Raw genomic sequence first — 15,972 nt, 5'->3', positions numbered from 1 at the left:
GGAGGGAAGTGTGGCGCGACTGCCTCGCTAATCTGGAGATCGCGAGAGCCAGCGCGTGGGTGACGCGTGGGCGCGATTCACAGCAGAAGCCGCCGACAGACCTCCCAGACGACGTGCGCTATTCTGGCGCCACCTCCGCACTACGCTTTTCTTCTCACCCTTTAGCCATACGCTCCTCCTCCGCTTTCCGCATCATGGTTCCACTGCGCCCTCCTCCTCCGCTTTCCTCTTCGCGTCTTTCACCGCCCGCTGCGCTCAGCGTTCGCTTTCACCTTTCGCTGTGCTCGTTCGCTCGGTTACGCGGACGCCGACGCTCGCCGCAGGAAGGGGCACCTGAGAGCTGCGCTCTAAAACGATATAATCACACTCAGTAGCTACACATCGATATCGGGAACAGCTCACGTATGATACAACTATATGAGAGCGAAATGCTGGTAAACCCTCCAGCCGGCCGAATAAGGCTGTGAATCGTCATTTATTTCAAACAATTAATTGTGCATACATGCCGGGCGTATACTAACAAGCAGGCACGCCGCCAAAATATGGCGCCATTCATTGGCCCCTCTGGTAGATAATCTCGACAACGAGCTCGTGATGTTCGCGAGACTCGACGCGCAGCCGCTTAAGCTCATCCCACGAAAGCAGCGTGATGGACGAGTTGACTATGGAGTAGAAGAAAGCGACGAGCATGCCGCGACTGTAGCCCGCGGCGCCTTCCATCATGTATATCTTGCGAATGCAGTCAAGCACGCTAGCGTAGTAGATGCCGCGGCCGCGCCTGTCCACCGGCTGCAAGTACATGCGCGTCTTGATCATGTCCAGCATGGAGACAGCCGGTGCAGCCGCGATGCTCGAGTAGACCGCCGCAGCCATGGAGGTGATGAAGTGGTGGAACCCGTTGGCATCGAAGTGCGACAGCTTCCGCTTAGCCTGCGCAACAGCGCGCGCACATCGGGGTGCAACCGTTACATCCTGAACTCGGACAGCTGGTAGCTTTAAAGAAACGTACCGCTATATCACAAAGCGCCTATATAAACTTTATAAAAAAATATAAAACTATAAAAGAAGGGAAACTTCTTTATAAAACTAGAAAAGGGGAAACTGTACCTTCCACAGTGCAACGGAAATAAGAGTAGTGGTGGCATCGTGAACTAAAGTATGCGACCGAGAGATGTCGCTGGCAAAATCAAAACTAATATCATCATCATTACGTAGTGATCAATATGGCCGAGCGGCTGGTGGGGATCGTCGTGCTGCTAGCCCGCTGGTTTTGGGCGTTTTAACGCGATAGCGTTAAGGGCCCCGTGTCGCAGAAAATCCGGCGTCGACGTGGATGTCAGCGTCCGTGGCGGAGAAAATCCTCCCGAACCACCCCAACCGCGCAAGCCCTCCGTGTGGTGCAAAGTGTTAGTGAACAAAAATTGAATTTCTCACAGTGAAATCCGTCAGAAAAAATGGTAAAGTACGGCTTAACCACAACCTACAGACATAGTGGCGTCGGACTGTTATTTGAATGTACGAGAAAACATAATTATGTTACGAGGAAACTCAAACACAAACCCCTTTTGCCAGCATTTCTACCATACCAACAGCGGCGCGCTCGAGTATGCTACTTGCGAAAATCTTATCCAGATGGCGCTCGCATCCTCGGCAGGTCAAATTGGGACTTTGCCTGCCTAATGCGCTTTGGACACGCGCGCGCGTCGGGGCAATAGCAAACAATTAATAAAATAATAAAAAAGGACCTAGGGCCTTCACATTTTAATATAAAACGACTTATATTGCCCCTGGAAAAACGTCTTCCCGGCAATGCATTTCTGTTTAAAAGTGAAGCCGACTTTAAGGGGATCGGTGTAAGCTTGGCCTTCGTAAGCTGGCTTTCCCAGGTTCTGTGTTGCAGTGAAACCGACTCAAAGAAAAATGTGATGCGAACGGGTCCCGATAACGCTATCGCGTTCCACTCTTAGAGGCGAAGCTTAAGCGCCCTCCAATTTCTGTTACCGCTTTCGGCGCGGTATTCGTGTGTACAGTACTCTAACATGACTGCAGATATCTTTATTATGTTGCCAGGTGAGCGAGAGGCCTCAACTGGTAATAAAACACTTCAAACAAGTAAGCTTGCATTGTTTATTGTGGTCAATGAAGCAGTACATGCTCACAATTTTCGTACAGGTCAGGTAGACTTAATGTTGTCCGTCACTGAGTTTACAACATACAGAAACACAGATAACCATCTATTTAATGAAATATCCAAGGCTGAAATCCAGCGTAGTTTTCTCATCGTGTTCGGCATGCCGCTAAAACAGGGAGAACGAAGCTTCAGACCGCGATATTTATGCTGAGCTACCCTCGTACTTAATTGTATTGCGTTCAGTGCTGCTTGACGTGTTTCACACTATACGTATGTTGTCTACGTTCGACGAACAGAGGTGAGCAAGGGAGGCCTCAGCCTAGAGCCAACGTTTCAACAAGCAAACATATTTGTGAGGGCCGAGATGAAGACAAGTTCCCACGCTGAGGCTTCCCTTGCTCGTCGACTGTTGATTCACTGAATATTAAGCTGAGCTTATTCTGCGAGCATATTTGAAAATCTTTTTGGGAGCACACTGTGCTCAGATTTGTCATTTGCTGTTTGAAGAGAAAGAAAAATTGTTTTTAGAGATTTCTCACGTTTTTGAAGTGCGAAATCGGCTGGTTGTGTGAGCTTGCCTTTCCTAGCTATCTCTTAAAGTGCAGGGTTAGCCGAGTTATTGATTTCATGCAAATTGTACATGAGCCTTTTGTAGTTAACAAATGTAAATTAATGCGCATGTCCAGATTTAATCCTAATCCTAGCACTTACCATGTTAACAACGTTTCCTTAGGTTTTGTCATGTCTCATAAATAGCTCGGGTACTTACGGTGCAACTTTTCCAAAGCACAGTCTACTTTAAAACTACAACTTTAGAAGACTATAATGCGCTCGAAACTTGAATCATGCATCTGCAATATGGTATCCCAGTCGCATTGATCTTATTACTTCGCTTGAACTAGTACAAAATAACTCTACTCGTTTCATTCTTTCTAATTTTTACCGTACGGCGAGTATAACCTCAATGAAAACTAACCTAGCACTTATTCCACTAGCTAATCGCTGCAAAGTCGCCCGTCTTTTGGTTTTTCATAAAATTTTCCATCACTCCACACTTCATGACGACTTCATACTGCGGCCTCAGTACATTTCAAACCGCGTCGATCATCGCAGTAAGGTAGGAATTGATTCATGTAACACGAAGTCTTTCTTTCAATCTTTAATCTCCCATACATATCAGAAATGGAACCACCAAGTATCGTAGCCATCATTGATAACAAACTTTTTTGCAAGACATTAGCTAACATTGTATAATCAGGAGAATTATTACAATACCATACCTCACTGCACTTGTTTGTTTTACTCTACTTCTTTGTAACCACTCCCCTCTTTAATGCCATGTGGCCCTGAGGGTACTTTAAATAAAAAAATGTCACAGTTTCGCCCTAAGGGCGAAGCAATGAATGCGATAGCAACACAGCAAAGTCATACGAAGTAAGGTGAGCGGCTTTGGTAGCAATATGAATTGTAGTAAACATGAGCTGATTAAGTAAGCAGGTGTGCTGCGGCGTAAGTAGACCGACATGAAGAGAGACTCGATGACCACGAGAAGGCGCGTGTGAAACGGTGGTGTTGATGAGAAGCGCTTCCCGTGGGCCGCGCGTGCGAAGGGACACACCTGTAGCGCTGCACTGCCGACCCGGGCAGCATTGCATGTGTAGCGTGCGTTGGAAAATGTGGCCCGACCATTACTAACTGATTGAACAAGCGTGGTGTGAGCGCGCACAAACAAACATGAATAGATCACACTGAATGACTGCAGACAACGACTGTCAAAACGCTGGCAGCAAGCGCATACGCCGCTGCAGCGGGCGAAGGTACGTGCGGTGTATCGCTTCAACAGAAACTGAGCGGCGAATGCACGGCGCATAAAGGTCAGAGCCGTGTGGAGATAAGCGACGGTGCGAGCGAGCGACGAGCGCGGTTGTTGGCAGAGTAGAAGTGCGCCCCCCCCCCCCCCCCCTGCTCCCTCCGGCGCTGGCTTCCCGCTTCCTTGCTTGCGCGTGGGAGATTGAATGTGTTCGCTCTCCGTGATAGCGCGCGTCCCCGCACGCTTCCGCTCGGGCATACGGCGCGCGGCGAAGATTTTATCTATAGAGAACCTCACGGCGACGGCGACGCCGACGGCAGAAATCCGGTTGAAGTGTCCATATAATTGCTATCGCAATAAAATAAGCTAATGAAATGAAGAGTGACCACTACAATTTCAGGCAACATGAAGAATCATTTCTTTAAACTTGCATTAAAATTGCATTGATTGCTTTTGATCGTTTTAAAATTCTTAGCATTTGACATGTAACAAATTATCGTTGTGAGGGAGCATGTGATACTTGGTGGTAATGCCCGTCAAGCTGATTTGCAAAGAGCAGATGACAGAGTTTGTGCATTAGCAAGTAGGAGCTTGCTACAGTGTTTCTGTTCTGGTCGTCATGACTATAATGACTGGAAAAGAAACAAGTTCGGACTCAACATGTTACTTATCCGATCGTCATAAAACGCCCTTAAAAGCAAGTAAGCTTGTATGTCAGATTTTAGCATTCCCGCTCGGCACGATACCGAAAACTATAATCTGCTGCTTTCCTGCTAGGGCTCACACCCGTCTATCTGGTAAACTTGCGAATATTTCATGGTGAGGCACGTAGTTCAAGAGGACCTGTTGTCATTATGGTGACCGTTGAGCTTCCTATGGCTTGGGCGTGGGCAGCTTGCATACCAATAATCTCTCTTAGATAGATAGATAGATAGATAGATAGATGATAGATAGATAGATAGAGTAGATAGATAGATAGATAGATAGATAGATAGATAGAAGATAGATAGATAGATAGATAGATAGCTAGATAGATAGATAGATAGATAGATAGATAGATAGATAGATAGATAGATAGATAGATAGATAGATAGATATGATACTGTCAAAGTAGCAAATGTTCGCAAGAAATGCTTCGCATTTAAAATGATCTTGTCAATACGCCAATTGGAATGGTCTATTCACTAAGGCAATATAGAACTGCTAAGATATGCGATTTCTTTTCTGGTTAGGCTAGTTACACGGTGTACTGACACCAATATTGCCTTTTAAAAGAATTCCTTGTGTTTCGAACAACAAACGCGCATAAGGGTACTTTAAAGGAATTATCATATTGGTAGATTTTAAAATTCAGCGTGCAAACGCAGGTCTTGCAGTGGATGGCCATCGCTCTCCTCGGTCTTGATTCGTATGTTGTACGCGTGCTCACTCAGCCTTGTGTTAGAATTCACTTGGAGTTAATTTCCAGAATGACACCAGTTCGGGGATATTATTTCTCAAAAGTGTGGGATGAAATACATGGGCGTTCCAGTTACGTTTGTGCTTCAACGCATAAAAGAGCGTTTTGTTAAAAAAGAAAAAGAAAAAGGAGATGGAACAACAGTACATTTTTACGGCGAGCTTATGGCGCATATCTCCAAACTGGTGTCATTCTGGAAATTCATTCCAAGTGAATACGCCTGGAAAACTCAGCAGCTACAATTCGTAAATTGCAATATGTGCCGTTAAGTAATTAATTGAGAAGCTAATTAGTGATTTTGTTAAATAGTTGAATATGTGTTTCGATTTATCGTGCAATTATCTACCTCTCCGAATAATCCAGTTGAAGGACTAGAATAATGTTATCTGCAACAGGAGACACTTAAGAAGTCCCGAAAACTTAAAAATGATCACCCCGTATATACGAAGTTTATACAGGGTGTCCCAGCTATCACGCAGCACGATTTAAAAAAAGAAGAATGACGTTACGCGAAGCGAACCTAGTGCGTATTGTTTCCAGTACAGTGGAGTAGCCGCCAGTAATTTTTTTCGTTACTGAGATCTAATTAGGTGATTGTAATTAATTATCTAACTCGAGAAGTATTGTCCTAATTATCAAAGTGTCAATGAGTAGATCGTAGAGCAACATGAAAAACTCCCGATACAGCTTTCTGTTGCTCAATACGTGCTACATAAAAGTGTTTTTCCGAGTGTGAAAGTAGCCCGCGAATACACGCACAATTGCCGTGCGACTGGTTTAGTTGGGTGATAGGAGTCAATCAAAAGATAGTGATGAGATAGAGTGAGCTAAGAAAATGAAGAGTAAAGAGAGTGAATTAAGAGGGAATGAAGGTTGATCAAGTGGTGATAGGTGGAATCAAGATGATGAAGAGTTAATGAAGGGGTTATGGAGTGGGGGAGTGACTTTCAAAAAATTATATGCTGAGATTTGAGGATCGAAGTGAGAGCGATTCAGCGAAGAAAAAAAAGTGCTGAGAGACGGTTCGCGTTTAGTGAATCATAGGAAGGGTGACTTGCAAAAAAAAATGATGACTTGCAAAATGCTGCAAATTGTGGTTTCAGAGTGATGATGACTGAGCAAAAAAGTGCTGAGTGACGGTCCGAGTTTGGTGAATAAAGGATGACTTGCGAAAATTACTGCATAATATTGTGGTGCGACAAATGACCGATGTCGCGTGTGAAATCATCCCCGCCGACCTCTCAGCGTAATCGTCAGCTGCAAGTGACATCGTTCACGTGACGAGACTAGAGCCATACCGCACACCTTTCCTTGCGGATGTGTAGCTTAAGCACCGGGACGGTGCTTCTACTGCCGGGGGTGATGATACGGAACAGCCGCCGCCACAGTGTGGCTACACTGAGGAGAAGGAAGACGACGTGTTCCCGCTTGATATAGCGTTGCCATTTTGGCCTCCGTAGCTTCCCTGTAATAAATTGTGAATATAGCATTGGGCATCAGCTACACGTAACAATATGACTCAGCAAAAATAAGCGCTGAATCACGGACCGAGTTTGGTGAAATAAGGATGACTTGCCAAATTGAGTTGGCAAAATATGGGTTCGGAGTGAAGATGCTCGAACAGAAAAATGGTCGTCGTGCATTGAGTTAGCGGCGCTCGGGCTTTCGCCTTCAAGTCGTCTTAGTTGTAGCATAAGGGACCATAGTGATTTTTTTTTGTCTACGTAGTGCCGGCGCCCGTCACGCTGCGCTGACGCCCAGGGGGCCGAATCGAGCCGGAAGTGAACCGGAAACCGCAGCTGAACAGTTATTTTCAGCTGAACCAAAACCGAACCGATATTTCTTCCGTCATCTTGAAACCGAACCCAAACCGGAATGTTTTGGAGGAACCGTTTCGAGCCGGTTGGACCACAGGTTCAACCCATGCTTGGTGGAATTCTACGAGGATATAGACGACCCCTGTTTCGTCAATTCGGCGCAGAGCGCGGCGTGCTGCTAGAACCCACCCTCCTATTCTAGTGCAATCTAGTGTGGTCTCGGGAACACTTATGTGGCTCGTCACAGTGATCTCATTGGCTCACTCATCTGTATGCGCACGGTCTGCTCAGCTGTTCACTGCGCACAGAGTCAGTGCGCACTGTCTAAACAGACCATCGCTGACGCTGCATCGCGGTGGAGGACACTAATTGTGCTCAAGGCATTTGCTGTGTTCAGGCACAGTAGCGCACTGGTTGCTCTGTCCGATACGCGCGTTGCACGTTGTACTGTACCATTTCACTACTCTTGCTTCTGCAACACGATTGGGGTTTCGTGGAAATTTTCCACAGCAAAGCGCACACAGCGACAACTCGATAAAGCAACATGAAGAGGGGACTTTGTGTGGCGGTGGTCGGCTATTAATAAGTCCCGTGGTGAATTTATGTTATTGTAGGCGCTCTCTATAGCGCTCAGATGACGTTGCTTTTTGTTTATCATGCAGGGCGCTTGCGCGAACGCTCTAGAGAAAGCCAGTATGGAACATGTACCGTTATCGAACGCCTGAAAAGTTGTATTCGTCCTAGACCTACACTCATCCCGCTAAAGATGTCACACGATGTCTACCAGTTCTGCTCAGTGTCTGCACTAAATGCTTATCGTTCTGTCAACCTTAAGAACTTTAAATGACCTTTTTGTACAAATCACTTTTTTGTTTGATATTAACGGCCACGGATGCCCCACGGCCTTTGTGCCAAAATTAAAAAAATATATGCAAGTGTCACGTAGCTCAGAACCAAGTTAACGTTGTTTGTAGTCACTTGGAGCAAGTCAGACAAATTTTTATATTTTGCCTAATTACATAATTAATTAGTAATCATTAGTTACTTCACAAATATTATAATCAGAGCAAGATTGTCAATCAAAATTCTAGGCCATAAAGAAATCTTCCCGATCCATCTTTCTGCTGCTTATACGTGCTACATAAAGGTTATTTCGAGCCTGAAACAAACCCGCAAAAGCACGCAAAAAGCGGGGGACAAGGACTAACGCAGCCGCACGGGGCGCCACGAAGATCCTTGAATGCACAAATTCCGACATGCCAACATAGTACGTATAGTATGGCGCTTTGCCGAGGTTGACACCCGCAGCGTCCCGGAAGTCAGACCGTCAGAATAGCATGCCTTTATTGCATGATAAAGCAACCTGGGCAGCAGCCTGGCCCTAAAGTCCCTATATAAGAAAGTACCGCCATCCTTGATAAACGCCGCTTCCTCTCTCTCCCGTATCTCCGATTGGACGATGATAGCGCGCGCTTTTCACTTCTTTATATTTTCTTTTTTTTCCGCCTCAGAGCCATGTTGAAAGTCCTCTGCGCACCCGCAGTCACCGGCGGCGGCGGCAGCGCGCGCCCGGCCTGAAAGCTTCAAACGTGGACTTTCTAGGTGCGCCACCGTCGACTTGGCTTTCGCAAGCAAAAGGTAAAGAAAAAAATGTCACAGTTTCGCCCTAAGGCGAAGCAATGAATGCGATTAGCAACACAGCAATGTCATACGAAGTAAGGTGAGCGGCTTTGGTAGCAATATGAATGTAGTAACATGAGCTCATTAAGAAGCAGGTGTGCTGCCGGCGTAAGTAGACCGACATGAAGAGAGACTCCGATGACACGAGAAAGGCGCGGGTGAAACGGTGGTGTGATGAGAAGCGCTGCCCGTGGGCAGCGCGTGCGAAGGACACCCTGTAGCGCTGGCACTGCCGATCCGGGCAGCATTGCATGTGTAGCGTACGTTGGAAAATGTGGCCAGACTATTACTAACGGTGGTGTGAGGCGCGCACAAACAAACATGAATAGATCACACTGAATGACTGCAGACAACGACTGTCAAAACGCTGGCAGCAAGCGCATATACGCCGCAGCGGTCTATCGCTTCAACGGAAACTTAGCGGCGAATGCACAGCGCATAAAGGTCAGAAGCCGATGTGGAGATAATAAGACGGTGCGAGCGAGCGACGAGCGCGGTTGTTGGCCAGAGTAGAAATGCGCCCCTCCCCCCTCCCACCGCTCTCTCCGGCGTCTCGCTTCCCGCTTCCTTGCTTGCGCGTGGAAGATTGAATGCGTTCGCTCTCCGTGACAGCGTTCGTCCCGCACGCTTCCCGCTCGGGCATACGGCGCGCGGCGAAGATTTTATCTATACGTGAACCTCACGGCGACGGCGACGACGACGGCGACGCCAACGGCAGAATCCGGTGGAAGTGTCCATATAATTGCTATCGCAATAAAAGCACGCGCTTTAGGAGAGGAGGCGGCGGAGGAAAGATAGATGGCGGTACTTTTCTTATATAGGGATTTTACCTGGCCCTTGGCCTGGCTGCCATCTGGCGACCTGTAACGTCAGGTTGCAAGTGCCGCAGTACCAGCATCAAAGGCAGTGGCAGCTGCTTTTAAACACATCCTGTGGCAAGGGCGATGGCTGATAACACCGGCGCAAGAAAGCCGTCTGTGGCGCTATCATAGTACGTCACTGATGTATGTAGGCAAGCTTCATTTTAATGCGATAGCAATTATATGGACACTCCAGGTGAATTTCCGTCACTGAGCACGAGGTCGCGGGATCGAATCCCCGCCACGCCCCGCCACGGCGGCCGCATTTCGATGGGGGCGAAATGCGAAAAACACCTGTGTACTTAGATTTAGGTGCACTTTAAAGAACCCCAGGTGGTCCAAATTTCCGGAGTCCCACTACGGCGTGCCTCATAATCAGGTCGTGGTTTTGGCCCGTAAAACCCCATAATTTAATTAAATTTTCTTTAATTTCCGTCGTCGCCGTGATGTTCGGTATACGCGACCGCACGCCGTATGCTGTATGTGAGAGCGAAAGCTTGTGAGGGTAGCCGAGAAGGATGGTGGCTTGATGCGGCGCTGTCTTCTCGCACTCGCACGCGCTCAAGGAAGGGGGGGGGGGGTGGGGCGAATAGATGCGCGCGCGCTAGGAGGGGGTTTGTGCGCATCTCCTCTTCTACTCCAGCTGCAGCGGTTGAGTGCGGCCGCACGCGCCCTATCTTGGATGTAACGTGCGGTGGCTCCGAAGGCTAGGCGCCCGAGATAGCTGATGGCTTCGTGTGCGCTGTGTTTGCGCGTGCCTAGTTCGCGTTGAAGCGAGAGGCCACACAAAGGGGAATTCGAACGCCAGCGTTCTGACAGCGAGCGTCCGCGGTCACTGAGTGAGATGTGTTCGTGTTTGCCTGTGCGAGCGTGACAACGTGCTCGTTAACTTGTAGTTAGCGTTAATTTAGTTAGTAAATGAATGTTTACAGCAGTTTATGCAGCTAATAAAACGACTGACTTCGTATACCTGGTTAATAATTTGCTATCGCAATTGATGCTTCGCCTGTCGGGGAAACTGTGACGTTTTCGTCTTTGTTTTATTCAAGATAATGCACATGTGAAAGAAAACAGTTCGCAGTTCTACACAATACCTAAGCGATTTTCTCTTCCGAATGCAGCATGCACGCGTTTTCCCGAAAATCGGCGGCACGAAAATTTTTAATGCAACGCTTGCTTCGCCTCTTCGCCGCTGTTTGGCGCGTCGGTCGTCTGTTTCTAGACGGATATATTTGTGGATGTATCATCATCATCAGCAGCCTATATTTATGTCCACTGCAGGACGAAGGCCTCTCCCTGCGATCTCCAATTACCCCTGTCTTGCGCTAGCGTATTCCAACTTGCGCCTGCAAATTTCCTAACTTCATCACCCCATCTGGTTTTTTGCCGACCTCGACTGCGCTTCCCTTCTCTTGGTATCCATTCTGTAGCCCTAATGGTCCATCGGTTATCCATCCTACGCATTACATGGCTTGCCCAGCTTCATTTCTTCCGCTTAATGTCAACTAGAATATCGGCTATACCCGTTTGTTCTCTGATCCACACCGCTCTCTTCCTGTCTCTGTATATATGTATATGCGATGTATATACGATGCTTATTTAATTTTTTCCATAAAACACGAACATGTCGGCTCATAGGCGTCTACACCGACCTCCTAATGGAATAGTGCATTATATTTAGCGGCCTCAGTGCATACTCAGTGAAGCAAATACACGCCTTCGACAAATGAATAATTTGTTTATCAAAGCGAAACTTGCTACGCTATTTTTCCTGCCGGGTTTGGCGCATCTTCTCTGTCGGCTCCTTGCCGAGTAAGATCGGGTGGTCCTGGAGATGGTGCAATAGTAAACTGGGCTGATCCCAAAGACGGTTTGATGAAAAGTCGGTTGATCCCATGGTCTAATCCATGGTCGCATATAGATCACGTGGGGGCGACAAGAAAAAGAAAGGTGTTTTTTATTATTATTTGTTGAAGAGCGTCGTGAACAAGATTAGGCCCACATATTCAGACTGCACTACCTACATGATCGGTGCACATTTTCTGACTGCGCTATTTTGGGGATGGGTCCACGAAAACGGTTATATATTTGGAAAGAAAAGTAGGCTGACAATTTCAATAATTCTATTCGCATAAAACGGCCCGCCCTAACCGGTATTGGCACAGTGTTTATTGTGCAACAGGGGAATAAATTTCGATTCCCTTCGAACGCAACAGGTTTCCTATTACTTATTTTGACTCATATTTGCTCTTAAAAGTTGGTTAAATGGGGCGAGACGTTGAGTTCACTTCGTTGCTTCGAGGTTTTCAAAGCAATAGGCTCTCTAGAATCAGCACTTAAGTAAATCGAAAATTTTGTATTTCATAAAAGTAAGTCTCTTTAAATCAACTGAACTTCCGCAAAGCAACGGCATGCAGTCATGAATTCAGGGCACTAGAGCTGCAGTACGCAACAAAATACTGCTAAATAAAAAAACGAGCTCTCTTAACTCATCCCGATTTCCTCTACTCAGCAACTACATCACGCCCGCTAGACCTACATCCACTAGACACCATCATGGGTTGAATACGTCTCCTGTTCAATCCCGCACCGAGGCGTTTAAATAGAGCTTCTTTTTTTTTTTTTTTTTTTTTTTTTTTTACCCATAGAACACTGGAATGCTTTACCTGGTACTCCTTAATTATACCTGGATATAGCTTTATCATCTGGTAAAAACGTTTATATATTTTTAACAATTGATTTTGCATTGATTATCCGTTTACATCATTACAATGAAGAGGGGCAGCAGTATGTTGAAATAAATAAATAAATTAATTAGTTAATTAATTGTGAATACAATGAAAATTATAAGAGCGATAGCATCGCTCTATTGTCTGCAGCGCAGGACCGTCATTCAGGGGCGCGAGAACGTAAAAACACACACCACGGGCGCATGTGTCTCGTGTGCTTTTCAGTGTTCCCCGTTTCTGTTCAATGAACAGTGTGCATCCCAAACGATGTAGCCCACAGACTCGTGCTAAGAGAGCTCCGTCGTTGTGTTCTACCAGCGTCTTCACCCCAAAGTGTCACAGAATACTATAGTTGAAGTGGATAAGGGGGAAAAGAAAGCTTGGAAGAAAATACAGCAAACCTGCACGTAGGCGCCCATCTGGATGGCGGAGCCGATGGAAAGCCGAGGACGTTGGCCTGCGCAGAGCGCCATAGTCCCCTCCTCAGGCCGTGCGTCCGGTAGATGGTACGGAATGCCTCCAAGCTCGAGGGGTAGTGGTGCTGATAACCGACGGCGATCTGGGGCGATGCGCGCGTCTGAAGTTGGCACTTGATCAGCTGGAGAGGGCTGCCCAGGAACGCGCCCAGGGCGCCGCACAGTGCGCCCGAAATGGCGCTCAGCCGCACGCTCGGCTCCAGGTTCTCATCCAACGTCATGCCATAGTCTTCGATCACCTGAGCAGTTCGATGGGAGCGAAATGCGAAAACGTCCGTGTACCGTGCATTTGGAGCATGTTAAAGAACCCCAGGTGGTCCAAAATCATCCGGAGTCCGCCACTACGGTGCGACTCATGATAATATCGTGGTTTTTGCACGTAAAACCCCAGAATATAATTTTTTGTTCGATCACTAGTTGCATTAGCGGTGCCGCTACGCTGACAGAGGCATTGTCTTATCTTATACGGATTGAAAACCCTCGCTTGCGTTCGATAGCGATGTGATCTGCCCATCAGGGAGGTGGCGGTAGTAAAAGAAATTAGGTACTGCCACTTTTGCTAGCCCGGGCAGGCTCGCGCGGCAAGCGTTGGACTTTCGCTGCAGCCGTCTGTGAGTCGCACGCTGGGAGCGAAATCTACGTATACGGAGCAGCTAACGTTGCGTCGTGCCAAACTTGGCAACGCTCTCCTAGTATTCTGAACATGGACTCACATTGCTACAACTCCATAGGCTAAGTACGAGAGGCACGTTAGAAAGTGTCTTCATAAAAAGTTTGAATTATGGGGTTTTACGTGCCACGTCTTCCTAACGGAGAATGCTTGCGGCCCAAAGGCTTCTTGAGAAAACCATAGTATGCCGAAACCTCCGGACATACCGCATGAAAAATGGCGTGTAAACAGAGCCTAGACTGACACACTGACTAATCTTTTAGTAGGAGTACCCTTCAAAAACTTCACCCTCGATGACGATACTCCTAATGCGAAATTTGAGCGCAGCTCTTTTGGGTGTCTTGAATTCCACCGGTTGTGTCGCTCATTGTTCAGAAAGAAAGTGTGAGCACGCGAACGCGTGGCTCGCGCGGAGCGTATCCTCTAGCGGCGGTGGCGCAGGCGAAGTAGCGCATGCACAATGGGTCCGAAGCCCACGCCAGCGTTTTGTTTCCATATATGGTATCGGTGGACGCGCTCGCCGCAAGCCTTAGTAATGGCTTCATCGGCGACCGAGTGACGGTGCACGCTACTACGGCGCCATCTCGTAGTAGGTCGCCGCCGTGGAATCCAGTACGTCTAGTGTGGCACTCCACTTTCCTCCTCATCCTTACGTCATACTCCCCTCCTCCGCTTACTCCTCGCGCTCTATTCGCTATCGCCTTCTTTTATCCGCCGCTGCGCTCCGCTCGTTCGTGCTGCCGGTTACGGCGAAGCTGAGGCCGAGGCCGACGTTCAACGTAGGAACGGGCTCAAGAGCTGTGTTTTAAAATAACAGACACCGCTTTGCTTTGGTCATATACCTCAGGTATATCGCCCACCACTTTTTTTCCGGCAGTATATTTATATATGCAGAGTGTCCCAATTATCATGTGCCAAGATTTAAAAATATGCAACAGCGACGTAGCTGGACAGAACCAAGGTAATGTTGCTTGCCGTCGCTTGGAGATACTCAGATTATATTTTGCATTCTTCCAATTACATAATTAGTCTTAATGAATTAATGAACTTCTCAAATATTATAATTAGTTCAACAGTGTTGCAATGAGAAATGGTAGAGCAACATAAAAAACGTGGGCAGCTTGCACTATAGTGGTGCAAGGCTGGAGTAACAGTGGAGCTGGTGATCCCACTAGCTTCTTCCAGGTTTATAGGCTGGCTAGTTTGTGTTAGGAAATGCGAAGTGCTGCTAGGCACGGTATTCCGAATCGGTTCGCCGCCGACGCGCAGATTCTCGCTTGGCCGCGCGACGCGCTTCAAGATGAGCGGCTCATCGGGTGTCCGGATCTTCTTTGGTCGTCACCCATGTCAAGGCTGCATGTACTCGCCACAGAGTCAACGAGAGTTATGCCGCCGCCGCGGCGGCTCCGAGTTTTATCTCCCGGTGATGTCACGGCCAAGCTGCGCCTCCACACTTGTCGGGGCGTGGTGGTCGAAACCTGCCGAGCCGCCGCCAGAGGCGTCGGCTGCAGTCACGGACTAATCACGGACACCGCGCGCGTTCGGCGCGAACGCGGACGGTGACGACACAGCTGCTACAACTTCTTTCTCTCTCTCTCTCTCTCTCTCTCTCGCTCTCATTTTCTATTTCTCTCTCACGAGCATAGCGCGCGTCGCGCGCATGCTCTCCTCCCTCTCCTTAACGTCCCATGTCAAATACAGTGCACGGCACGGAGAGGAGGCGAAGCACACGCCGCTCGCGAGGTGGTTGCTAGGCAACGCGCGGTGACGTCATCGTTCAGCGATGTTTTTCGATAGACGAGCACGGTTTTACGGATAGCTTAAACAGCTTCTCTGTTAAAACTCCCGATACAGCTTCTGTTGCTCAATACGTGCTAAATAAAACTGTTTTCCGAGCGTAAAAAAAGCTCGCGAATACACGCAAAATTGCCACGCGACTTGCCGCTCGAGGCACTTTGCATGTATTCGCGGACTTCTTAATCGAATTATAATATTTGAGAAGTTGATTAATTAACATAATTATGTAATTAGGCGGAATGCAAAAAAATCCACGCATCTCCACGAAGTGAATCAGACGAGTGGGCGAAGCAATGGGGATCGTTCTTATAGTAAATCACCCGTGACATTGCCCACTCGCGCATGTAAATGATAGACAACGCCTGTGTAATGAGTGAGAAAACGCAATGTTTTATTTGTCATAACTCGCATGCCGTGTTGAGTTTGGATTCCGTTTTCCCTTCATTATCACTGCTTTGCGGTCCGTGAAATCTAGAGACAATGGGTCTTCGATCGGATCTAGCCCCTGGGGTTGTTGGTTGTTCCAGTCATACGAAAACATCG

At 47.6% G+C, this 15,972-nt stretch overlaps 1 protein-coding gene across 1 annotated transcript; it reads right to left on the bottom strand.

The window, feature by feature from the left end:
• Positions 1-552: 552 nt before the first annotated feature.
• LOC119436869 (solute carrier family 25 member 34-like) lies at positions 553-13,183 on the bottom strand. Its single transcript, XM_037703894.1, has 3 exons — positions 12,888-13,183; positions 9,728-9,758; positions 553-930 (listed from the first exon to the last, which is right to left on the bottom strand). Exons 1-3 carry the CDS (start codon positions 13,181-13,183, stop codon positions 553-555), a joined length of 705 nt encoding a protein of 234 aa, XP_037559822.1.
• Between the last annotated feature and the right edge of the window lie 2,789 nt (positions 13,184-15,972).

The sequence above is a fragment of the Dermacentor silvarum genome, chromosome 1, assembly GCF_013339745.2.
Source record: "Dermacentor silvarum isolate Dsil-2018 chromosome 1, BIME_Dsil_1.4, whole genome shotgun sequence".
In the NCBI taxonomy this organism is placed as follows: domain Eukaryota; kingdom Metazoa; phylum Arthropoda; class Arachnida; order Ixodida; family Ixodidae; genus Dermacentor; species Dermacentor silvarum.
Note: the sequence above shows the minus strand (reverse complement) of the source record. Positions and strands in the feature narration are given on the sequence as shown.